This window comes from Rhincodon typus, chromosome 22 (genome assembly GCF_021869965.1).
Source record: "Rhincodon typus isolate 14 chromosome 22, sRhiTyp1.1, whole genome shotgun sequence".
NCBI lineage: Eukaryota > Metazoa > Chordata > Chondrichthyes > Orectolobiformes > Rhincodontidae > Rhincodon > Rhincodon typus.
Genome location: NC_063353.1, coordinates 28913698 through 28941482, shown reverse-complemented (window position 1 = coordinate 28941482; position 27785 = coordinate 28913698). Strand labels below are relative to the sequence as shown.

At 41.4% G+C, this 27785-nt stretch overlaps 1 protein-coding gene across 1 annotated transcript in view; it reads left to right on the top strand.

Annotated features, from left to right (window-relative positions):
- LOC125485732 (F-box/LRR-repeat protein 5-like) overlaps nucleotides 1-27785 on the top strand; it is an 80517-nt gene that overhangs the window by 35627 nt on the left and 17105 nt on the right. The window contains exons 4-5 of the mRNA XM_048609962.1: nucleotides 10240-10344; nucleotides 20211-20306. Coding sequence (XP_048465919.1) covers nucleotides 10240-10344; nucleotides 20211-20306 — 201 coding nt within the window. The remainder of the gene's footprint in view (nucleotides 1-10239; nucleotides 10345-20210; nucleotides 20307-27785) is intronic.

Genomic DNA, 27785 nt, shown 5'->3' with positions numbered 1-27785 from the left:
TGCTTGGCCTGCTGTGTTCATCCAGCTCTACACCTTGTTATCTCAGACATTATTCAGATTGGGATTATAAGTGACATGTAACATATGTGCCACATAAGCAATAACCAATTCGGGGGATCTCACCATCTCCAATAACATTTGTAGGGGGTGACCTGTACCTGTCCATATAAAGTTACCTGTACCTGCTTACACCAAAGCAGCCCATGTTTGAAAGACACTAAATGGCCGACGAGGGCTAAACAAAATGAGGTAATTTGCTCTATCATTTAAAGTGAAACATAATAGTACCCTGGAACAGAGCTACCCAAGGTCATTCAAAGGCCCTGCAATCCATCATCTGAGACAGTTTTGATAAGAGGATGCCTAAGAAGAGACAAATGACTCTAGTCTCATTAATGAGAGGATGTTATCCCACTGAAGACACAGCACTTGGGGTGTACTCATAGATTAGATTAACTCCCTAAACAGCTGCAAAAAACAATAGCTAAAAGTATTTTGTAGTCATTAGCTTTTTACCTATAATATTAAGAAATAGGCTCAAGTTAAAGAATTATTGAGATAATCACAGAAGTAGTTTGCAACATGTAACCAGAATATAATACTAGCAGAAGGGGAAAAAGAACTTAAACCCAGAAGTGAAAATTAATTAGCTTCAGGACACGTCTTATCTTACGCCATGGACAAGATAGATCGGTCCAACTCATTAGCTTCAAAGTGCTAGCAGTAAAAGTAGCTGTATAACTTTACACTTTATAACTAACCTTACAACAGGAATTAATCATATAGCAATTAGTTAAAACTATCTTTTGTTTTTATATATATAATCAAGACAGTGGGAAATATAAAAGGAATGATTAAATTTGATAAAAGAGCCACTCGTAATACCACGAATAACCGGAGTCAGACAGCCCTTAGAGATAAGAAAGCCTAGGATAGACCAGAAGGAATATAACTAATAACTTTTGGAATGCAAATTATAGGATGCGTAGAAAGATCCCAAGGCCCAGAGATTACAATATCTAGTAAATGTCATGAGATCATGAGAACTTGGGGCTGTCCCTAGGAATGCCCATCATTGACTAGGTGTCCCATGGGATTGAGTGTATGGATTAAAGGAAAAATCAGTGACTACATTGTATTTGATTATTGTAATACAAGGTATATAAAAATGCTGTACTTCTTTGTAAAATCAGAGTGTATCATTGATCTCCCTTTCGGTACAAGGAAGATTCTTTGGCCCTCTCCCTGCATCTTTGCTGGAACAAACATCTTTCACTTGCCTGAATCCTGCCTGCCTCCAGAGTTTTTGTCACGAGTCAGAGGGTACGCTCCTACAACATTCAAGGGCATTACCACTGCTGAATACTCTGCTGTGCACACATTAGGATTTATCATTGACCAGAAACCAAACTGGACTAGATAAATACAACAGCTACAAGAACAGGTCAGCATCTGTGGCAAGTAACTTACCTCCTGTCTTCCCAGTGCCTGTCCACCATCTACAACATCTACAAGGCATTATCCAGGATTGTGATGTAATATTCTAAACTTGCCTGGATGACAGTAGCTCCAAAACAATTGAGAAGCTTGAAACCAGCTAGGACAATGTAGACTGCTTTACTGGCATCTTATCCATTAACTAGGACATACACTCCTCCAACTACTGATGCACTGTGGTAGCATGCCCTCTCTAAGATTATCCTCCCCATGAGATATGCCTTCTGATTGCATACGTAAACTTTCACAATACATTTGAGAAAGTGCCATGTAGTAGGCTTGTCAGGAAGCATAAGAACTCATGGAGCAAAAGAGACAGTAGCAACATGGATATGAAATTGGCTGAGTGACAGGAAACAGAGTGTTGTGGTGAATGGTTATTCAAACTGGAGGGAAATTTATGGTGCAGTTTCCCGGAGGCTAGTGTTGGACCCTTGTTTTCCTGATATACATTAATGATCTACAGCTGAACTTAATACTCATCTGTTTGCAAACCCTTAACCCACAATGGGTTTGAAAGTGGGCTTTCTTACTAAATCCAACTGGCAGCATTTCAGCCACCAACCCCATAGCAGTTATACCAGTGGTGTGATGTGTGTTGGGTGTCCTGCTCCCCAGTTGGACAAATGAGGCCCTTAGGTTAGTAATCCTGCCACTGCTAGGATTTAATTTGCAGCAGAAGAGGTCACATCAAGTTTCCAGTACAACAACCTTTCCTGCATAGTGTGGTGGAGGTTTGGGTTCCCTTATACTGGGGTCCTGGACTCATGAGCAAGCCCCCTTCCCCAGTGTTTAAACCCTCATTCAGCCCCAATCTTCCCCTCTCCATGCCTTCCCTTAAATGGCTACAAAGGAGCTGTTATCTCCTTGGTTTCCCTCCACTATCACCATTACTACTTCTTGGATGGGTGGGCTGTGAAGAATCTAGAACCTTGTATGTAAGATCCTAGGCTTAGGTGTAAAGGATACAATATTAAAATTTGCAGTTGACACAAACCCGGAAGGTATTCTGAATTGTAAGGCAAATACTGATAATTTTTAAGAGTTGGTACAATGGACTTACAAATGTTAGTTGAAATTTAACGCAGAGAAGTGAATCATTTTGATTTGAATAAGAAGGGGAGGCAATATAAAACAAATAAAGTGTACAATTCGAAAATGATTACAGGAACCTATACCTAGTGGTTTATATGCACAAATCGTTGAAGGTGTCAGCACAGGTCCAGAAAATGGCGATTAAAAGATCTTAGGATCTTAGGATCCAAGGCTTTATAAGTAAAGGCATTGAGTACAGATATTATGATGAACCTGCGTAAAATGCCTTTTTAAAAATTTTGATTAAACATTTTATTTTAATGGCCTGTATCCTCAATTAAAGACCTTTTCCCTGTTTTAATGTCTTCCGTTTTTTGGACATGTCATTGCACTGTGTTGCACGAGTAGTGTCACTGTGCGAGTGGCATCGTCAGGCCTCATAATTGCTTTGGCAGCTTTGAGCCTCTTTGTAGAGTTGGCACGATGTGTTTGAGCCATTTAGCCAAGGATCATAAATTTTTTAAACAGTTCTTTTCTATATTTACGTGTACTGAAGTAAACTTAATTTTCTAAAGTTCTCTGCTGTTTGTATCTGTAATTGGGGATCTCTGTAAATTCTACTTTTTGGAGGTCTCTACCATACCGTGCAGTACCTGTATAGTTGTTGAGGAACTGAACTAGATTTCTGAAGTTCTCTGTACCTGTAGTTGAGGAGTTTCTGTAAATTTCACTTTTCGAAGATTTCTTGTAGTTGAAAAACTAAACTTTGATTTTTAAAGGGATCCCTTCTGTTCCTGTACAATGTCTGTCCTTGAGGAATCCGTACAGTACCATAAGACATTTGAGTAGAATTAGGCTGTTGGGCCCATAAAGTCAGCTCTGCCATTAGATCACAACCCCATTCTCCTGCCTTCTCCCTGTAACCCGTGATCTCCCCTCCATCCTTCTAAATTCCATCAATACAGACCCAGAATCCTCACACATACCTCATATGACAAGCCCTTCAGCCCAGATCATTCTAGTAAACCTCCACTGGATTCTCCTCCAAGGACAGCACATCTTTCCTTCGATATAGCTTCTAAAACTGCTTAAACTATTTCAAATCTGGTCTGACCAGAGCTTATACAGCCTCAGCAATACATTTCTGCTCTTGTATTCTAGTCCTTTTGAAATAAATGCTAACAATACATTTGACTTCCTAACTGTCAACTGAACCTGCATGTTAACCTGAAGAGAATTGTGAACTAGGACCCCCAAGTCCCTTTATCGTTTAGATTTCTGAAGCCATTTCCCACTTTGAAAAAATACTCTACACCTCTATACTTCCCACCAAAGTGCATAAACTCACACCTTCCCACATTGTATTCCATCTGCCACTTATTTGCCCTCTCAGCCTCCTCATTTCCTTAATAATACCTGCCCCTCCACCTATGTTTGTGTCATCTGTAAACTTAGCAACTGTGCCCTCAGTTCCTTTGTCTAGATCATTAATGTATAATGTGAATAGTATGGTCCCAATACGGACACCTGCAGAACTCCTTTAGTTACTGGTTGCCATCCTGAAAAAGACCCCTTTATCCCACTCTTGAATTCTGCCAGTCAGCAAATCATCTATCCATGCCAGTATCTTGCTCCTAACACCACAGGCTGTTATGTTATTCAACAGTCTCCTGTGCAGCACCTTGTCATAGGCCTTCTGAAAACATAAATAGATCACATCCACTGGCTGTCCTTAGTGTAACTTGCTCATTCCCTCCTGTACTGTTTTAAACTTTGTTTTTAAAGTGTTCCCTGCAGTCAAGTCTGTTCCTTAATGCACATTCTTTCATTGAAACTAATTTTGAGCTGCTTCTTCTGCAACACACAGGTGAAATGAAATTACTTTGCTTGTCTCCACACTTGTTTAGCTGAAAAATACTGTACTGAAGAGTACTGTATCTGGTGAGGCTGAGGAGCTATTTTAAAGTTCCTTATTTAGTGTTGCAATCCCGTTTGAGTCCAGAATTGCCCAGAAGTTGGTGGTATGCCTACTGCTTCAAAGAACTTAAAGAAAACCATCAGCCTTGCAGTGAAATTGAATGTCTTAAACTGTGCGAATACACCTTGGTAAAATCTCACAAAATCTACCAAAGTGCTTAAAGTGTTACATTTGTCACAGGCCTTGGCAGAGTTAGTTGGTCTGGAAGCAGCTTTATGGAGGACATAGCAAGACTTTTGCAAATCTGAATAATTTTTTGCTGAGTATGTAGAACATGGAACAGTATAACACAGGAATACACCTTTAGAGTTATGAAATATCTGCTTAAATGTCTGCTACCTCCCATCAAATGACCTTCCCCTTAGTCTATTTTCCCAGCCTGCTTTAGACTAGATCTAAACTAGATTGTTCCCATGTAGGTTGTGTAATTTACTGCTCTTAGAAACAATCCCTGGTGTGCAAAGTTGACTTCCACGTTACCCACACCCATCTGATTAGTCCAGTCAATAAGTAGATTAAAATCACCTATGACACTTACAGTGCGCATCTTACATGCCTCTATTATTTCCCAGCTTATACTTTGCGCTACAGTGAGACAACTCTTTGGACGCCTATAGACAACTCCCACGAGCTCTTCCCTTACTATTCCTTATTTCCACACAAGCTGATTCCATGTCACAATCTACTGCACCAATACTCACCACCATGCTGATGCTTCCCTAGTTAACAAAGCTACCTCCCCTGCTTTTTTTTTGCATATATTTTGAATACCCTTGAATATTGGGTTCCCAGTGCTGGTCACCCAGCAGCCATGTCACTTTAATAGTCTTAAGGCATATTCATTTATTTCTATTTGTGCTGCCAACTCATCTTTCTTGTTACAAATGCTGCATATATTCAGATTGGAGTCTCAAGTTTTGACTTTCTACTAGCGTTATAGTTTCTGCTACACTCCTCTGCTTATATTTCCTGTCCTTACCTGTCACACTTGAATTATTATTCACTTCTTCACTACTTGAACCTCTGCTCTCTTTTTGATTTTTTTATACTTACCTTCAATTACTTTAAAGCCCTATCTGCAACCCTAGTTATACCATTCATCAGAAAACAGTCCCTTGTATGGTATGAATAAAGCCTGTCCCATCAGAACAGCTCTCTCTTTCTCCAGTACTGGTGCCAGTAGCCAATGAATTGTAACCTCTTTCTCCCATACTTACCATTGAGCATTTGTCTTTCTAATCTTATTTATACCATGTCAATTTTCACGTGGTCTAAGTAGCAATTTGGAAACTATTTCCATTGTAGTTCTGCTTTTAATTTAGCCCTGAGTTGCCCGTAATCCCTTAGCAGAGCCCTTTTCCTAGTTCCACATGTGACATTTGTACTTATGTGGAATATGACAACTTGCCACACATTCCATCCAATCGGAATGCTGCAGGAGATTTTAAGCCTTAGTAGTGTACCAGTGTGGGACTTTGAGGGGACATGCATACCATTTGTGCTCAAATAGCAAGCCTGGGTGATGGTGGCACTCTTTCAGGCATTGTTCTGCCTGTATGCCATCCCTGCCAGTTCCTCTTATTGTACTATAGAAGATCTATATTTCAATATATTGCTCCTGTTGGATAATTTTCTATGTCATCCTATCCATCTTGATGAAATCACTAAAAATATGAAAGTGGTTCTCCCGTTCCCGAACAAGACTTCATCCCATGGATCAGGCAGCAATCACAATATTCAAGGCCTGTTACCTTCTCCAAACCCATCAAAGCAACATCATCAGTCAGGGGACTTTGGTGAGGAATTGTCTAAAGATTACTTAATGCAGCTTGAGAGTCAATGAGCTTTGAAGAAGAAGATTGCGCTGAAACCCCACCTGCTCTCAAGATTTGTCAAAGAAGCAAGAGTCGAGAACTTTCCAACTTATGGATGAGGCAATAGAAATCTTTACTGGGAATGACCTGAACAGCGAATGCAATGCCAGAGCGAATAGATCAATGTTGCCATTAACTGCTTCAAGGTGATCTACTGAGAAGAACAAAAAAGAACTGTTCAACAATCCTTGGATGGGGTTTTCAAGCCACTGGATGATCCGGCCGTTCATCCATTAACTCCACCAGAAACCTGCTTTTGCATGCTGTTGTCAGCTCAAAACTAGCAGTGTTCTTCAAAAGATCCTCAAAATCTGTTAGCATGAAAGACAGTGCAACAGCAATGTCTTCTCTCAAGCCAAAAAATGCCCAGCATCGAGGCTGAAAATTATTTAAATCCATGTCCCTACTGTATTTCTGAGGATATCCTTCAGCATTTCTGAAGATGTCAAAGATCTCCAGCAACTCATGGTGACCAACCAAATGTGCGAAGGTTCGTTTGGAACACACTAATGCCGGGAGAAACTGACCTCCCAGATAACATTTGCCCACACATGGCAGAGTCTGCAGATTGCAAATTGGACTGATCATGTATCTCAGAACCTGTCAGATAATGTAGAAACAAGTTATCCCTGCAGTAGAGGAACTGCGGACTGCTTCAAAGAGGGTGGTGAGCTTTGAAATTATACAGTGTTTCTTGTATATTTAGTGATTTATTTTATTTTGCAAATTATTTCAGCTAGGACATGTCAGGGAACTATAGATTGGTGAGCCTAACATCGGGGAACTATAGACCGGTGAGCCTGACATCAGTTGTTGGAAGGAATTCTGAGAGACAGGATTTACATGCATTTGTAAAGGCAAGGACTGATTAGGAATAGTCAACATAGCTTTGTGCGAGGGAAATTGTGTCTCACTAACTTGATTGAGTTTTTTGAAAAGGTGACAAAGAAGATTGATGAAGGTAGAGTGGTAGACGTTGTCTATATGGACTTCAAGAAGGTGTTTGACAACATTCTGCATGGTAGACTGATTAGCAAGGTTAGATCACATGGAATCCAGGGGGAGCTAACCAGATGAATGCAAAATTGGCTTGAAGGTAGGAGACAGCGGATGGTGGTAGAGAGTTGTTTTTTTGGACTAGAGGCCTGTGACCAGCAGTGTGCTGCAAGGATCAGTGCTGAGTCCAACGTTTTTTGTCGTTTATGTCAATGATTTGGATGTGAATATGGTTATGGTATGGAATGGTTAGTAATTTTGCAGATGACTCCAAAATCGGTGGTGTAGTGGACAGTGAACAAGGTCGAGGGCCAATGGGTCGAGGAGTGACAGATGGAGTGTAATTTAGATAAATATGAGGTGTTGCAATTTGGTAGGGCAAACCAGGGCAGGACTTACGCAATTAATGGTAGCACCCTGGGGAATGTTGCCAAACAGAGACCTAGGGATGCAGGTGCATAGTTCCTTGAAAGTGGAGCCACAGGTAGACAGGATGGTGAAGAAGGTGTTTAGCATGGTTGCCTTCATTGGTAAGAGCTTTGGGTATTGGAGTTGGGATGTCATATTGCAGCAGTACAGGATATTGATGAGGCCATTCTTAAAATATTGCGTTCAATTTTGGTCTCCCTTCTATAGGAAAGGTTTTATTAAACTTGAAAGGGCTCATAAAAGATTTACAAGGATGTTGCCAGGATTAGAGGGTTTGAGGTATAGGGAGAGGCTGAATAGGCTGGGGCTTTTTCCCCAGAGCATTGGATACTGTGGGGTGATCTTATTGAGGTTTATAAAATCATAAAGGGCATAGATGGGATGAATAGCCAAGGACATTTTCCCAGGGTAGGGGAGTTCAAAACAAGACTGGATAGGTTTACGGTGAGAGGCGAAAGAATTAAAGGGACCTATGGGGCAACTTTTTCAAGTAGAGCGTGGTGCATGTATGGAATGAGCTTCCAGAGGAAGTGGTGGAGGCGGGCACAATTACAACATTTAAAAGGCATCTGGATGGATACATAAATAAGAAGGGTTTAGATGGATAAGGGCCAAATGCTGGCAAATGGGACTAGATCGGTCTAGGACATCTGGTTGATATGAGCAAGTTGGACCGAAAGGTCTGGTTCTGTGCTGTATAACTCTCTACGACTCTAGGAGCTGAAGTAAATTAAACTTTTCTAGCCGACAAATTGACTAAGGGAACAACTGGAGCTCAGGCAGTGATTATGAATCTAATTCATTAAAGTTATAGGTTTAAGTGCTATTGTATAAATGCTACTACTTTTATTTAAATCCTAAACAAAAGAAAGGATATTTTACTTAGATTTGTTTCAGTCATTCAATCACTTGGCTGGCATGATGTCTTAGTGGTTAGCATTGCTGCTTCACAGTGCCAGGGACCCAGATTCAGTTCCAGCCTGGTAGTTTTGTCAAGTTTGCATGTTGCCCAGGGTCTGTTGTGGATTTCAGCTGGGAGTTCTGATTCCCTCCCACAGTTCAAAGACATGCAGGTTAGTTGGATTGGCCAGGGTAAATTGTCCCACAGTGTCTAGGGATGTGCAGCTAGGTGGATTGGCTGTGTAAAAGTGGAGTTATGGGAAAAGGATGGGAGACTGGATCTGGGTGAGATGGTCTTCAGTGGGTCAGTGCGACATGATGGGCTGAATGGTCTCTTTCCATACTGTAGGGAATCTATGAATTTGATGCATACGTATGGTTCTGTACATCAACTTGAACATTGGATTCTCTGGGCAAAAACATTGTCAGTAAACTTACTCTTGCTCCTTTGGGAAAACATGCTTCACTTAAAGTTGCTATGTTCAGAAACACAACTAGAACTTTAAGTGAGGATTTCCGTTCGTATTTGACTCCATAGATCATCTTTCAACCACACTAATGTTATCTATTTCCACCTTCTGAACATTGCACAACTGCACCCCACCTCAAAGCATCTACTGCTGAAATCCTCCTCTATACCTTTGATACCTTCACAAATGATTATTCCAATGGCTCTTGTCCAGACTTTCACATTTTACCCTTCAAAAACTTGAGGTTATCCAAAGATCTAGTGACCAAGTCCTTACTTGCACCAGGACCCATTCAATCAGCTGCCCTCCTCTTGATAACCTTTATTGGTTCCAAGTCAACCAACATCTTGATTTTAATCTTCTTATTCTTGCTTTTAAATGCTTCCATGTCCTTATCACTACCTATCGCTGTAATTTCCTCTTGTCCTACAATGTTCCAAAGTATTTGTGCTGTTCTAATTGTGCCCTATTGAGCATCTCTGTTTTAATAACCCCACCATTGGTGGTTGTGCCTTCAGTTCATTAGATCCTAAAATCTGGAATTCCTTCCCTGCACCTTTTACCTCTCTATTTCACTTTGATTCTTTAAGACCTCCCCTCTTAAAACCTAGCTTTTACCAAGTTTTTGGCCATTCCTCTAGACATTGACTTATGTGATTTTACTTTACAATGCAATTGCAAAGTTTTTTGAGGAGTTGTATTACGTTAAATGTGCGATATAAATAGATCCCTTTGGAAATGGTTTACAGGATGACATTCTAGTAAATAGGTAACTAACTTGCTTGTTTGACATGGGCATTTCCAATGCCACTGACCCATTCACTGCAGAAGTTATTCCTTTGCACAAATTGATAGAGTTCTAGAAACTTGAAATTCCTGCTCATCTCTGTTTATCTGACATCTAGTTTATACTGTAATAAGTGACTGGCAAAAGAAATTCAGTTTGTTCTGCAGTAATGCCTAAGAGACTGTGATTTAATTCATGATTTTTATTTATGTTGTTGCTATAATATCAAGTTTCACTGTGTCCTACGTGTGGTATTGTTTTCTCTCCTTACAGCGCCTGGAACGAGGGGAATTGGATGATGAGAGTGACACACAATTGACAACTCCAAAAAATCTAAAAGATATTATTTCCACTTTACCTTGGTCAGTTAACCTAAAGGTAATGTGTTTTATTCCTACTTTGTTTGCTTTAATTTTGATGTGTTACATTAAAGGGATGCTTTACATATATAAATGGATACCTTAGGCTGATAAAATAGACTTAAAGATCTACATAAGACATCAAAATGTAAAGCTGTTATCCATTATCCACTATGAAATGGAAATGCCAAATTTGTGTGGGGAAGGAATTTCAAGCTAAAATGCTCAGTTGCCTCATAAATACATGTGTAGCATTGTGCATTCCTAGCTGAAATAACTTCCAGTTATGGAGAGATGTGGCAGCAGGTGACCAAGGATGGGAACTGAACATCCAGGGGTAATCAGTATTAAAGAAATCACTAAATATACCAGAAACACTGTCACAGACCCATGCAATGTACAGCACAGAGGCACACAAGCTGCCTATTCACTAGCAATCCTATAGTGTTGGCCTTTTCTGTGTGTTGCATCTCTGTGGCACGGCCATTGCTGACCACTTCATTGACAGACACACCTTTGTGTACGGAGGGAGGAAAACATTAGGGATGTTAGACAAGGGTCAATGCCATGTATGTGCATTGATCCCCCTGCTTACAGATGGTACAATCAGCTCTCAGCGCAGACCACAATCCATTGGGCATCGATTGAGACCGTGAAGTGATGCTGCATGGTGTAATAATGCATTTATCATTATAGAATCCCGACAGTTGGAAACAGGTCCTTCGGCCCAACAAGTCCACACCACCCCTCAGAGCATCCCACCCAGTCCCATCCCTCATAACCCACCTAATCTACACATTCCTGAACACTATGGGCAATTTAGCATGGCCAATCCACCAAACCATGCACATCTTTGGACTGTGGGAGGAAACCGGACCACCCGGAGGAAACTCACGCAAACATGGGAGAATGTGCAAACTCCACACAGACAGTTGTCCAAGGGTGGAATCAAACCCAGGTCCCTGGTGCTGTGAGGCATCAGCACTAATCACTGAGCCACCGTGCTGCCAAACTGTAGCAAAACACAGAATAATAACCATATATAAGGTTAAAAGACAAACATTTATAAACCAGGGGAGAGTCATATACAAACCTTTGTCACACATACCACCAAAGTGCTCTCAGTAAGGAGTATATGATTTAGCCAATCAAGAAGGTGATGCTGTGATGGCAAGTGACTTGAATTGATAGAACTCAATGTGGCAATTATTGACGCAGTATAGTTGCAATGCGTCCTCATGATTCCATGTCTGAATAGAATAATATGAAGAAAAAAATATTTTAAATCAACTTGTTTGGACATGTAGTAAGTGGGACTTAAACTGAGACCTTCTGGCCCAAAGGCAGGGGCATGCCACTGCCCTACAAGAACCTGCTGAATACATTAATTGAACTGAATAATTATGAGTGAATTGGCCCCTAGTAGGGCTTATACTCCAGCACCCTGAAGGACCAACAAGGAATGCCTGGAGAGCTTTGACTTGACTTCCAAAACTGACTGGCCAAATTGTCAGACTTCAACATACTATTTCCCAAACTTGCATCGGACCAATTACCTATCTGTGGCCAATCCCCTGACTGGGTATGGCCCTGCCTCAGGACTGACTATGGCGGTAACCCTGACTTGCTGGAGTCCACCCTTGCCCTACAAAACACTCTCTCCCTTTGACTTTCACACAGTGCTGTTCTCTTCAATTATATGCAGTGTGTTTCTTATGCAACCTGCTGGCATATGCTGCAGCTCTAATGCTGATACAGTACTGTGCCATACAGCAATATAGCCTTTATGACTTTCACATGTAGTTTTCATTCTTTCCTAAAGCTACAAGCTTTCTGCCCCACCTTATGGTTAAACACTATTTGTAAGCTGGAAGCTTCCTGCTTATTCTTCTGCACTAAATCAATAGGTAAAAGGCAGAAGATGTCCACCTTCCCAATGCCACCTCAAAGCTCACAGGTATGCCCAAATCAGCCTGGAGCTACCAGAAAATCAAAAATTGATATCTGAGTTTAGCCGATAATAAGCAACAAGATGATTTGAGGCTGATACATTGCCGTTACCCAATGTGTGGATGAAGAGTTCAGAGAGAATACTGCCATTGACCAGGGAGGCACCTGCTTGAGTTGAAGTAATTCCAAGTAAAATCATGAAAAGGAAGAAGGCCTATACAGCTGTGAACCTTCCTCTCCATCTTGCTGTCATTTCCTCATTTTTGATGGTTTACATTGCCTTCAACAGGCTTTGCATGTAAATATCTAATTGACTACATTGGTGATTTACCGATGGTGGTTAATAGCTGAAAACAAACGAAAAAATCACGGTGATTTGGTGATGGGGAGAAAAAAGTTCCGTTGTGTGTAAGAGCACTTCTAGATATAAAGAAAGAGTAAAGTGTAGGCCTGATTGAAAAGCATTGCAGCAGCAATTGTAGTGAAGGGTGTTGTGCATAGCAATAGTATACAAAAGTCAGCAGAAATTAAGCAGAGACTTAGCTTCTGTGGCAGGCCTGCCTTTCAGTTTACTGATGCAGTCCTTGATGTTATGTTGGAATCAGTATACAAGAGGGGAAGAGTCCTGTTTCTGGATGATGGCAAGAGAAGGGTGTCCAGCAAATTAGGTATACGTAGCAGAAAATTGCAGCAGTTGCAACGTTGTCTGAAGGATTGAGATGCAGTGTTGCAATTGCTTTAGTGAGTTTCTTTGCTCTGGCAAGGTGATTCAACATGATTCTGAGATGATAGGCCTTAAATCTGCAAAAGATCAGCTGAATAGCCTGAGAGTAGCAAGGTGTTTCTGAACAGGGAAGAGGTGTGTTCCCAAAGTAATTACTGATCCATCAGCAAAGCTTAAAGCTCTAGCACTATTGAGAATGTGGAAACACTGCTAATCTGGAATTCTTTCCTTTAAGCGCTTTAGTAAGCCAGAGCGATGACAGCTATCATGGTCATCATCACTGTGACTGGTTTTATGCTCCAAATTTATTAATTGCATTTAAATTCCAACAATTGCTGTGATAGGATTTGAATTGATGCCTCTAGATTCTTAGTCTAATTCTCTAGATTGCACATTACACCACTATGCCATCATTTCGCCTGCATGGATGCTTAGATGGTCACTCAGCCATAGAGGCTGGGGACCCCATTGATGTTCTATTGTTTTTATAAACAGAAGAACTTTCACATACAACTATATGGTTTTTTTCTCATCACCAATTCACCCAAGTTACTTTTCACCGTTATTCACCACCACTAAATCATTTGTGTTTCCAATTAATTATCAATTTACCTGCAAAGACCATCAGGGCAGTGCAGTAGCACCAAAGGTAAAGCAGAGGCAAGGAGAGAGGCAGGGCATTAAATCAAAATGGAGCTGGAGAGGGAAAATGAGGCACTCCACCCACTGCGGTGTTCACCTCTCTATAAAGGCATTGAGAGTTTTGGTAGACACTGCATCTTCCCTTTCCAAAGACATCCAGGCACAAACATAGCAGCAAAGGAAGAGCAGACTGTGGGACTGTGACCCCCTTGAGGGGCCACTGCCTGAATTTGCAAATATCCACTTTGGCAAAGCCCATTGACATTAATGATATAACCTTAGGAGTGAAACGTGGTGACTTGCTTATCTGATCTAACCTTTTTGTAACTGCAGACCTGTAGGTTGACCTGTAACTGCCTTCTGCAATGGCTGAGCAATCTTTGATTCAGTAGCTATTAGGGGTGAGCAACAATTTCTGGCCTTACTAGAAATACCCTCATAAGTTGAAATTAATACAGCTTCTTATTTAAATGAGCTGCTGGCATTTGGCGAAGAGAAGCCAGTGTTACCTTATCACTCTCTCTTTGGTCCTTGCAAGAGACAAGTGCACAGAATACAAAGGGAAGGGTGTGCACAGATGGAGATGTGAACCAGCTTGCGATTCTCATTTCTAGAGTCCAACAATGGACACAGAGACACTGCTACTTCATGAAGAAATGGGTGATGAAGATATGGGAATACTTAGAGGAAAGGGTGAAGAGATATTGAAATCTGTAGATGAAGGGGATGGAGTACACTCCTCCTTATCGAACAATATGGAAAAATCTGAGCTATTATGGGGAAGCCTTAATTCTCTTGAGTCTCAATTGTCGAAGGTGAGTTCTCATGATCTTCTTTGTGTCTCCCACAGAGGCAGTCATGGAGAGGGGATATACTTTGCTGTCACAGTACCTATCATTGGGGCCTCTAATGAAACTGCAGTAGAACCAGCACTGTCACATCTTTCAAGCGCATCCTTCACTAGCACAGATACACTCACAACTAAAAAGAGTGTTCCTGCTTGAAGAGTAGGAGGAGGTAAGAGAGGCAGCTGTTGGAGGGATCCCCTTGGAGGATAGATGACAGACATAGATATGCTCATGTCAGAGATGCAAGGTCTTAGGAGCCTAGAACAAGGCAATTTTTCTTTGATCGGTAATATAATATAAAATGTGTGCTCATATGTCAGTTCTCTGATGTCAACATCAATGGGCTCCCCTAGCTTCTGTGATTGAGGGACCATCTCTGTATCTGTGGTGGTGAGAGATATCTTAGTGGTATAATGTCACTGGATTAGTAATTTGGAGGATTAGATTAATACCATTGGAACATTGATTCATGTCCCACCATGGCAGCTGGTGATATTTAAATTCAATTCATAACTCTGGAATTAAAGCAAGCCTGGGTAATCACAACTGCTGTCATTGCTTATTGTAAAAATACATCCAGTTCACTGAAGTCCTTTGGGACAAGCAAACAATCACCCTTAGCTGGTTCGGTCTACATGTAACTCCCTTGTGCGATATCTGAGCAAGCTGCTGAGTTTGATCCCACTTGGGGATGGGCAATAAATGCTGTTTTGACAGTGAAACCCGCATCCCGTGAAAGAATAAAACAAAAAAGCAGCATGATTCTTTGTTGAAGATTGCCCTTATACGAACACTCCATGGACTCGCATAGTGGCTAGACACACTCGACCACACACTTTGTCTTGAACTAAAAGCTGGAAGGCAGAGTCAGAAAATGGTTCACAGAATGGAGCTGCTTGAGGCCAGAAGTCTGATAGATGATGTGGAAGGAAGCAACTCACTCAGCAGCATTATGGAAACATGTGTCAGTGCATTATGGATTAAGTGAAGTGCAGTGAGAGAGGAATACAAAATCCTAGATAACCTGTGTGTTGTGAATCTGGGAGGTGCATCCAGTGTGGGGAGGCTTATACCTGTCCTGTAAAATGGTGCAGGGGCTCCTGCCAGGAGGCAATAACTGAAGCAACACCGTTAGTTGTATGATCCCTGGAGACCTGGCTAATCTAAACCTGAATGTGGGTGATTCAGCACAGGTCCTGGATCCCTTGGAAGGTACCAGTATTGATAAGTGTAAGAGAAGGTCATCTTGAGCAAATGCTGAATATCACCCTAACTCTTACCATTTGCCCAGCTTAGTGATACCAGTTGAAAATGCTGCCCCTAATGTGGACTCAACCATTTTAGCCATCATGGTGCAATTGAACCAGGTAATCACCCAAATGTTAGCAAACATTCACTATGTGCTCTGTGGGTTTGCTGAGGTAACAAATTTCAGGCAAGACATGTGTAATGGAATCTCTAGCAGCAGGTGAGGAATGTTGATTAGAGCATTCAAATGGGCCCTCTCTGGGAAAAAGGATGTCTATGATGGGGAGAAGGGCTGCATGGGAAGAAGGAACAAGCAAAAGATTCCTCAATCCAATGTGAACCACAGTTTAAATTCAGTAAATACTTCCTTTTTTAACTTTAATTTCTCTTCAGATTTGTAATGACCTGATGCCAGTGGAATAAAGAATCTTTGCTTCATGGTCTTTGGGCCAACTCTGTTGTCTGAGATTGCTAGACAGATGTGCACTGCACAAAGTTGGTAATAATGGTTCTGCTCAAGGTTGTGTTTTTAATAGACGTGTTCTCAGACAGATCATAGTGAATGCCATAGCATGTTGCCATGCTGGATGAGTAGTACTGAGGTGAAATGTACCTGTACCCTGCCATTTAGGCCATCCTAAAATGAGCTTTCATTCTTGAGCCAGCCCCGTTCATCTCCTTGCACAGATTTGGTGCAGTTCTGGTCTGCGTAGAATCATACAGTACAGAAGAAGCCCTTTAGCCCATCAATTCTGTACTGCCAAAATACACTACCTACATTAATCCCATTTTCCCACACTAGGCCCAAAGCCTTGAAAGTTATGACACTTCAAGTGCTCATCCAAGTATTTTTTAAAGGTTGTGAGGTTTTTAGTGTCAACTACTCTCCCAGGCAGTGACCCTCATTACCCTCCAGTGAAAACATTTTTCCTCTCTAACACCCCTACCTTTCACTTTAAAATTATGCTCCCTTGTAATTGACTCTTCAACTATGGGGAACAGCTGCTTTCTATTCACCCTGCTCATGTCCCACGTAATGTTATACACCTCTTTCAGGGCTCCCCTCAACTTTTTCTCCTAAAAACAACCCAAATCCAGGGAGTTTTAGAAAATTAAACCCAATGTATTAACTAACACACTAGCTACTTTTAAGGCCCTAGGATGAAGTTAATCAGGACCAGCACACTTGGCAGCCTGCAGCTCCAACAATTTACTTAGAACCACTTTTATGGTGATTGTAATTTTTTTGAGTTCTCCCTCCTTTTTACTTTCTGATTTGTAACTATCTCTGGCATGTTATTTATATCCTCTGGTGAAGGCTAGTGTAAAATACCAGTTTGGTTCATCTGCCATCTCCTTGTATTCCATTATTAATTCTTCAGACTCATTTTCAACAGGACCATTGCTCACTTTATTAGCTGTTTTCTTTTTAAAATATTGATATAAAGTCTTTAGCCAGCTCTGCTTTCATGCCCTCATAAAATTGCTATTATTTAAATTTTTAAAAAAGTCTCAGACTCACTCTTGTCTCCATTAAATTGAAAGTAAAACTTTATCGTCGCTGTTACTTAGGGGCATCTTCACAATGAGATCTTTAATTAATCTTACCTCATCAAACAATACTAGGTTTAGTATAGTTTGCTATCTAGCAAGCTCCAGTTCATGCTGTTCTAAAATATTATATCAAAAATACATTCTATGAACACCTCATCCAGACTATCTTTGCCTCGCTGACTTATCCATCTATGTATAGATGTAAATCTCCCGTGATTATTATCGTGCCTTTCTGAGAAGCTTCCATTTTTTCCTTCTTTATGTTCTACATTAACACGTGGTTCCTGTTAAGGGATCCATATACCACTCAGAAAAGTGATATTTTGCCTTTATCATTTCTCATCTTTACAGGAACCATTTTCAAATTCTAGTATCCTGAACTTGGGTCAAGCCTCCTTATAGTGCTAATACTGTAATTAATTAACAGAATCACCCCTCTAGCTTTTCCTAGTTTTCTGTCCTTCCTAAGTGGCCTAAATGAATCAGTTTGAAATCTATATCATCCTGTTGGGCTACCAGATTGTACTTGTTTATTTTTATTTGTGCTCTTAGTTCACCTGTTTTGCTTTGAATGCTACATGCACTCACATGCAGAATCCTTAACTTTGCCCTTTGGTCCTTTTTGTAACTTGTTTTATCTGTTTTAATGTAAATACCCTTAAATTTGTACTATTTAGCCTTTCCTGTTTATCATTTTCAATCAAATACCTTTCTCTGTAGCCTTAGCTCTATCTTTGACCTACCATATCTATCCAAACTCGATGTGTCACCCACACTGTTTAGTTTAAATTCCTCTGTACTTCCCTAGTTATGTAGCTAGCAAGAATACAGGCCCCAGCAGGTACAAGTAGAGACTGTCCAGTCAGTACAGATCCTACTTTCTGCTGTTTTGATACCAGTGGTCCAAAAAGTGGAACCCACTTTTACATAGAGATCTATATCACAGAAAAAGGCCCTTTGTCTCATCACCTAACTATTCTAATCTCATTTTTCAGCACTTCGCCCATGTTCTTGTATGCCTTGACTTTGCAAGTGCACATCTAAATATTTCTTAAATATTGTGAGTGTTTCTGCCTCTACCACCCTTCAAAGGTAGTGAGTTCCAGATTTCCACCACTGTCCGGTGAAAAAGTTTTTCCTCACATCAACTCTAAATCTTCTGCCCCTCACCTTAAGTCCATGCCCCCAATGCCCCTCATAATTTTATACATGTCAATTATGTAACCCCTCCTCTACTCTAAGGAAAACAATCTGAATTTGTCCAATCTCTCTTCATAATTGAATTCTCCAACCAAGGCAACATCCTGGTAAATCTCGTCTGCATCTTCTCCAGTCCTATCACATCCCTCCTATAAATTCCAGAACTGCACACAAAACTTTAGCTATGGCCTAAGCAACATTTTATACTATTTCCACACGAGTCTTTGAGCCATGCATTATTCTCTGTAATCTGATTTGTCTGATGCCAATTTTTATGTCTCTCAGGTAATAATCCAGAGATCATGGCTTTTGAGGTCCTGCTTAATTTCGTACGTAGCTCCTCAAGTTGATTCTGTCAAGCCTCTTTCTTTCTCCTTCTTACATGCATTGTTACCTACAAGGACCGACAATTGGATCCTCCCCTGCCATTGCAAATTCTCCTTTATCCCTGGCCGGATGTCTGAACCCTGGACTAGGCAAGCAACACAGCTATCTGGACTCATTCATTTTGTTACAGAGAACAATGTCAATCCCTCTGTCTATACTATCCTCTAACACCATTACATTCCTTTTATGCCCCCACCCCTCACTTGAATGTCTTCCTGTACCACAATGTCATGGTCAGATAGCTTATCCACTCTACAGCCCCCACTCTGTTTCAGACAAGTGAAAGAACCTCTAACTTCTTGGAAAATTGGAAAGGCTGACTCACTCACAGCCACATCTCTTGACTGTGAACACAGACCAAATTAGACAACCCAATCTTAAAAGGGGTAACTACTTCCTGGTGCAAATAATCCAGGTAACTTTCCCCTTTCCTGATATATTGACGTGTTTATAATTCAGCCTCCAGCTTATGAACTGAGCTGATGTTGCTCAACTTCAAACATTATTTCAGATGTATTTTCCCTGGATCAAACAAGCATCAAGATATGCCATCATGTTGCAGATGAGATACATCACCCATCCTGCAATCCTTAGCATGTTCTAATTAACTACTTAACTATTTTATTCAATTGAATATTTATTTTTATTTTTATATATTTTGCTAACCTTACCACCAGTTGTTACTCTATGTTGAACCGTAGGGATAGAACAAACTTTAGTCATTTACCAGATACTTACCAAATAACCAGTTTCTTCTCCTGTAGTTGAGAAAGAATCAATTACTGTAGGCTGAACAAGTTATAAAAAAAAGGAGCACCCCTATCTTTTCTTCCCCCGACTCCCTTTATCACCCAGTCCTAGTACTCTACTATAAGTTGTGCTTAAGTGTTTGGTTGCACCAAGTTGGCTAGTTTATATGCTCCTAACACAAAAGTGCAATTTGACCTACCTAGAGGAACTTGTTTGAGCTGCATCTTTGATTAATTGGACCCAATTGCTCTTCAAATAGAGATCTTGTTGAAACCCTAAAATGGCTGGGAAATTCAAATATCATTTAAATGTAACTAAAACCAAAATTAGATTTGTACAAAAAAATTAGACATTCTTACCCATCAGCAGCAAACATTCAATTATACAAAATACAGCGTACTGTATTACTTGAAGGTAAGTCAGAAATGACTGAAGAGTTTTAAGTCACTTTCTCAAGCAATCTTCAAGAATTAATATTGTTGAAACTGAAAGCACATATGGAAAATTGCAAAGTTCATTTAACAAGTAAGTGTACTTGAGTTGCTTGAATAGCTATTTTTGAAATATATTTCCCCTTTCTAGATTTTCAGTTATCTTGGTGTTAAGGAGCTGGTAAGATCTGCACAAGTTTGTCAAGTCTGGAAGGTGATTGCACAGACAAGTTCTCTCTGGAGCAAGGTATGTATAATGATTGAGAAAATGATATGTTTATGTGAAAATAATAAACATTTATTTTTAATTTACTTTTGGGATGTGAGCATCAGACAAACATTTATTGCCCATCCCTAATTTGCCTTTGCGAAGCAAGTGGTACCCTGCCACTTTGAACTGTTGCAGTCCATGGAAGTAGGTAGACCATCGGTGCTGTTAGGATGGAATTTCCAGAATTTTGACACAGTGATTGTGGAGCAACTGTGTTATAGTTCCAGATCATGAGGGTGTGGGTTTTTGAGGGGATCTTGCAAATGATGATATTCCCATGTATTTGTTCCTCTGTCCTTCTACTTGATCAGGATCACAGGGTTGGAAAGCGCTGTCGATTGAGTCTTGGCAAGTTCTTGTGCATCTTGCAGGTAATGGACAGTCCTGCCACTATTTGTGGTGCAGGAAGTGAATGGTGAAAGTATTCGATGGACTGCCAAACAAACAGACTACTTTATCTTGGATGGCGTCGATATTCTTGAGCGTTGTTAGGTCTAATCCGGGCAATGGATGGTGTCCCTTTACAGTTTTGACTTGTTCCTTGTAGTTGGTTAAAAAGCTTTGATGGAACAAGAGGTGAATTATTCACTGCCGAATTCCAAACCTCTGACCTGACCTTGAAGCAACGACATTCATTTAGAGAGATTCTTCGGTCCAATTCGTCCATGCCGACCAGATATCCTAAATTAATCTAGCCCCATTGCCAACATTTGGCCCATTTCCCTCTAAACCCTTCCTATTCATGTACCCATCCAGATGCCTTTTAAATATTGTAATTGTACCAGCCTCCACCACTTCCTCTGACAGCTCATTCTATACACGCATCACCCTCTGTGTGAAAAACCTGTCCCTTTGGTTTCTTCTAAATCACCCCCCTCTCACTTTAAACCTATGCTCCCCAGTTTTGGACTCCCTCACCCTGAAGCAAAGACCTTGGCTATTCACCTATCCATGCCCCTCATGATTTTATAAATCTCTATAAGGTCACCCCTCAGCCTCCAATGCTCCAGGAAAAATAGCCCCAACCTACTCAGCCTCTCCCTATAATTCAAACCCTCCAACTCTGGCAACATCCTTGTAAACCTTTTCTGAACCTATTCAAGTTTCACAACATCCTTCCTATAGCAGAGAGACCAGAATTGCATGCCTCAACATGATCTCCCAACTGCTATGCTCAATGCACTGACCAATAATGGCAAGCATACCAAATGCTTTCTTCACTACTCTGTCTGCTTGCGACTCCACTTTCAAGGAGCTATGAACCAGCAACACTCCTCAGGACCTTAATCATTAAACGGGTAGATCCTGCCCTGATTTGCCTTTCCAAAATGCAGCACCTCACATTTATCTAAATTAAACTCCATCTGCCACTCCTCGGCCCATTGGTTCTTCTGATCAAGGTCCCATTGAACTCTGAGGTAAGCTTCTTCGCTGTCCACCACACCACCCATTTTGGTATTATCTGCACATTTACTAACCATAACTCCTATGTTCACATCCAAAGCATTTGTATAAATGATGAAAAGCAGTGGACCCAGCACCAATCCTTGTGACACACCACTGGTCAGAGGCCTCCAGTCTGACAAGCAACCCTCCACCACTACCCTCTGTCTCCTACCTTTGAGCCAGTTCTGTATCCAAATGGCTAGTTCTCCCTGTATTCCATGTGATCTAATCTTGCTAACCAGTCTACCATGTGGAGCCTTGTTGAATGTCTTACTGAAGTCCACATAGATCATGTCCACTGCTCTGCCTTCATCAATCCTCTTCATTACTTCTTCAAACAACTCAAACAAATTAGTGAGACATGATTTCCCAGGTGCAAAGCCATGTTGACAATCCCTAATCAGTCCTTGCCTTTCCAAATGTATGTAAATCTTGTCCCTCAGGATTTCTCCAGCAGTTTGCCCACCACTGATGTCAGGTTCACTGGTCTGTAGTTCCCTGGCTTTTCCTTAGTACCTTTCTTAAATAGTGGCACCGCATTAGCCAACCTCCAGTGTACTGACACCTCACCTGTGGCTATCGATGATACAAATATCTCAGCAAGGTGCCCAACAATCACTCCCCTAGCTTCCCACAGAGTTCTAGGGTATACCTGATCAGGTCCTGGGAATTTATCCACCTTTATGCGTTTTAGGACATTCAGCACATTCACTTATGTAATATGGACATTTTTCAACATGTGACTATTTATTTCCCCAAGTTATTTAGCTTCCATATCCTCTCCACTGTAAACACTGATGCAAAATACTTGTTCAATATCCCCTCCATCTCCTCCGGTTCCACACATAGGTAGCCCTGTTCTCTCCCTCGTTACTCTTTTATCCTTAATGTATTTGTAAAATCTCTTTGGATTCTCCTTAAACCTATTTGCCAAAGCTAACTTATGTCCCCTTTTTGCCCTCCTGATTTTCGTCTTAAGTATACTCCTATTGCTTTTATACTCTTCCAGGGATTCTCTTGATCCCTGCTGTGTATACCTGACATATGCTTCCTTCTTTTTCTTGACCAAAACCTCAATTTCTCTAGTTTTCCGGAATCCCCAACACCTACCGGCCTTGCCCTTCACCCTAACAAGAACATACTGTCTCTGGACTCTTGTTATCTCATTTTTGAAGGCTTCCCATTTTCAACCTGTCCCTTTGCCTGTAAATACTCATACCCAATCAACTTTTGAAAGGTCTTACCTAACACTGTCAAAATTGGCCTTCCTTCAATTTAGGAATTTAGCTTTTCAATCTGGTCCCTTTTCAATCCCTTTTCCATCACTATTTTAAAACTAACAGAATGATGATGACTAGCCACAAAGTTGTCTCCCACTGACACCTCAGTCATCTGCCCAGCCTTATTCCCCAAGAGTCGATCAAGTTTTGCTCCTTCTGGAGTAGGTACATCCTCATACTGAATCAGAAAATTTTCTTGTACATACTTAATAAATTCCTCTCTATCCAATCCCTTAACACTATGGCAGTTCCAGTCTATTTTTGGAAAGTTAACATCCCCTACCATTACCACCCTATTATTCTTACAGATAACTGAGATCTCCTTACACATTTGTTTCTCAATTTCCCACTGACTCCTGGGGGGTTTATAGCACAATCCCAATAAGGTGATCATCCCTTTCTTATTTCTTAGTTCTACCCAAATAACTTCCCTGGACATACTTCCAGGAATATCCTCCCTAAGTACAGCCGTAATGTTATCCCTAAGCAAAAACACCACTCCCCCGCCTCTCTTGCACTCCACCCCTTCTATCCTTCCTTTAGCATCTGTACCCTGGAACATTAAGCTGCCAGTCCCGTCCATCCCTGAGCCACATCTTTGTAATCGCTATCATACCCCAGTCCCATGTTCCCAACCATGCCCTGAATTCATCTGCCTTCCCTGTTAGGCCTCTTGCATTGAAATAAATGCAGTTTAATTTTTCAGTCCTACCATGTTCTCCGCTTTGTTCCTGTCTGCCCCAACTGTTTGATTTGCTCCTTTTTCCAGCTGCACCAGTCTCAGACTGATCTCTTTTTCCATTATCTCCCTGGATCCCCCCAACCCCGTACTAGTTTAAATCCTCCCGAGCAGCTCTAGCAAATCTCCCTGCCAGTATATTAGTCCCTTTACAATTCAGGTGCAATCTGTCCTTCTTATACAGGTCACTTCTACCCCAGAAGAGATTTGAATGATCCAAAAACGTCAATCCTTCCCCCCTGCACCAGCTCCACAGCCACGTATTCATCTGCTCTATTCTCCTATTCTTACTCTCAGTAGCTCATGGCACCGGGAGTATTCCAGATATTACTACCCTCGAGGACCTGCTTTTTAAATTCTTGCCTAATTTCCTACATTCTCTCCTCAGAACTCTGTCCCATTGTGTTAGTTGCAATGTGTACAATGACTGCATGCTGGTCCCTCTCCCCTTTGAGAATATTCTGCACCCTCTCTGAGATATCCTTGATCCTGGCACCAGGGAGGCAATGCACCATTCTGATGTCTCGTTGTTGGCTGCAGAAATGTCTGGCTGTGCATCTGACTAGACAGTTGCCTATCACATTCGATCGCTTGGAACCTGACATACCTCTCGTTACATTACAGCCAGGCTCGGTACCAGAAACCTGGCTGTCAGTGTTATAGTCCCCTGACAGTCCATCACCCCCTCCATTTTCTGAAACAGCATACGTTTTTGGGATGGGGATAGTGACAGGAGACTTCTGTACTTCCTGCCTACCTAGGTAACCGATCCACCTGACTGTATCTTCGGTTTATCTCCCTTCCTGCAACTGCCGACTATTAGCCCCTAGCTCCTGTAAATTCCTCATTACCTTGAACTGCGGTTCCAACCAATCTATGTGATCTGATAGGATTCGCAACCAGACAGACTTCCTGCAGATATAATCATCAGTAACATGGAAACTCTCCTTAATCTTCCACATCCAACACGAAGAGCACATCACTCTACTAGAGGCCATCTTTGCACCTTAATAATCTACAGACCCTGAAAATAGCACAGGCTTACTGGTCTAAGTATACTGCTCTAGGCTAACTTAGTACCTATATTTTATACTTCTAAAGTTTAATCAAGAGACAGATCTCAATAAAACATGTAATAAAAAAAATACTGAACTCGCTATTGTAGATTTACAAAAGAAACAATATTGGGTGATTCAGTTCAGTTTCTGGTCCACGGTAACTCCTAGGATGTTGATAATGGTGATATTACTAAATGTCTAAAAGAGATGGTAGGATTCTCCTTGTTGTGGATGGTTATTGCCTGTGCCTTGAATGGTGCAAACATTACTTACCATTTATCAGCCCAAGCCTGAATATCGTCTATGTCTTGCTGCATTTGAACATAGACTGCTTCAATATCTGAGGCAAGCATTCTCATTTCTAATCTTATGATGGATCTTTGATGAAGTAGCTGAAGATAGTTGGGCCTGGGACACTAATCCACAGGGACTCTTAGAGTGATGAACTAGGGCTGAGATGATTGAACTCCGATAACCATACCCCGCTTCCTTTATGCTAGGTGTTAGTCCAAACAGCAGAGAAGTTTCACCTTGACTCCCATTGACTCCAGTTTTGCTACTGCTTTTTGGTTCCACACTTGGTCATATGCTGCCTTGATGTCAAGGGCAATAATCTTCACTTCCCCTTGAATTCAGCTTGATCATGTTGACACCAAGGCTGTAATGAGGTAGGAGCTGAATTGCCTTGGCAGAATCCAAACTGCATGTTGATGAACAGTGTACTATTGAGTAAATGCTTCTTCATACGGACGCTGATGACACTTTCCATCGCTTTGGTAAGGATTGAGAATAGAGGGGATGATAATTAGCACATCGGATTTGTCCTGCCTTTTCTGGGCAGACCACACCTTGGTCATTTTCCACTTTGCCCAATAGATGCCAGCCTTAAAGCAGTACTGGTACCACTTAGCTAATCGTGGAGGTAGTTCTGGAGCACAATTATTCAGTGGTATTGTTGTAATGTTTAATCAGAGCCTTTGCAGTATTCTGTGCCTTGGTCTTTTTTGACATCCCTTGGAATAAATGGAATTGGCTGAAAATTGATATCTGTGATTTTGGGGACTTCATGAGGAGGCTGTGCTGTATTGTTCACTTGGTGCTTCTCAGCATTTCTGGCTGAAGATGCTTACAAATGCTTCAGCCTTGTCTTTTGCACTGATATGCTATACTACACCGTCATTGAGAATGGGGATATTTGTGGAGATTCCTTCTCTTGTTAGTTGTTTAATTGTCCACTACCGTTCACAACTGGATATGGCAGTACTGCAAAGCTTAGCTCTGATTCTGTTCAGAGCTTAGCTGTAATCTGGTTGTGGGATTGCTTGGTTCTGTGCATTGCATGCTGCTTATGCTAATTGGCATGCAAGTAGTCATCCATTGTAGCTTTACCAGACTGACACCTGACTTCTTAGATCTGCCTGGCTCTTCTCCTGCATTCTTTCCTGTGCTCTTCATAGAACCAGGCTCAGCCCCTACCTTATTAGTAAAGTTAGAATGAGAGATATACTCACCCATGCAGTTACAGATTATGGTTGAATACAGTTGTGTTGGTGCTGATGGCTTACAGCTCCTCATGGATGTCTAAGTTTGAATTGCTAGATCTGTTTGAAACCTGTCCTATGGAGGCCGTGCCACTCAACATGATGGAGCATATTCTCAGTGTGAAGGCAGGGTTTTGTACCCACAATGACTAGTGGTCGCTCCTGTTAATACTCTCATTGGCAGATGCATCTGCTGCAGGTAGCTGGTGAGGATGAGAACAAGTGAGTTTTTTAAACCTCTTCTTCATTCTCTCACCACTGGCTGCTAAGCTCAGTTTGCAGCGGTGTCCTTTAGGACTTGGCCAGCTCGGTCAGTAGTAGTGCTAGCAAGCCACTCTTGGTGATGTATATTGTAGTTCCCCACAGAGTACCCTCTGTAACCAAGTGATGGCAAACATGTGGAACATTGATCAGTTGATGGGGAAATAGTGGTTAGATGGTAATCAGCAGGAGGTTTTCTTGCCCATGTTTGGTGCTTTATTCGAAGCCAACTTCTTCCTGACTGTAAACCACTGTACTGCCCACATCTGATGTCTGGGACATTATAAGGTATGGTTCTATGAGAATGATTATGTTTGGCTGTTTCTTGCCTAGGCTGTGAGATAGCCCGGTCAATTTTGGCCTCAGCACCCAGATGTTAGTGCAGAGGACTTTTCAGGTAGCCTTCGTTAATACTAGATGGTCCAACCAATTGTTTTCCTTTCTAATCAGAATTTGCAGGCGTTAGATGCAACTCAGTAGCATGATGAAAACTGAAAGTACTGTGGATGCTGTGAAACAGAAGTTGCTGGAAGCTCAGCAGGCCTGACAGCATCTCTGAAGAAAATATAAGAGTTAGCATTTCGGGTCCGGTGACCCTTCCTCAAAACTGATGGTAGCTGGGAAAACATCTGTCTATATGCAGAAAGTAGGGAGGGGGTTGGGTCGGGAGTAAATGAAAGGATAGAGCCTGAAGAGAGAGAAGAGCAGTTGGATAGACAAAGGAATTGATAATGATCTGGCTAGGAGGGTGAACAGTTGTTAATGGCGACTGTTAGTGACTAACAATAGGTAGTGTGTAATGGCAGGCTATGTGATAACAAGGCCTGGTGTTTGGGATAGGGGGCTAGGACATGGGAGAGTTTAGGCCCTAAAATTATTGAACTTAATATTGAATCTGGAGGTCTGCAGGAAAATGAGGGGTTGTTCTTCCAGCTTGCATTCAGTTTCAAGCCAGAGACAGAGATGTTGGCCAGGGAACAGGGTGGTATATTAAAGTGAGATAACAAGGTGCAGAGCTGGATGAACACAGCAGGCCAAGCAGCATCAGAGGAGCAGGAAGGCTGACGTTTCAGGCCTAGACCCTTCTTCTAGACCCTGATGAAGGGTCTAGGCCCGAAACATCAGCCTTT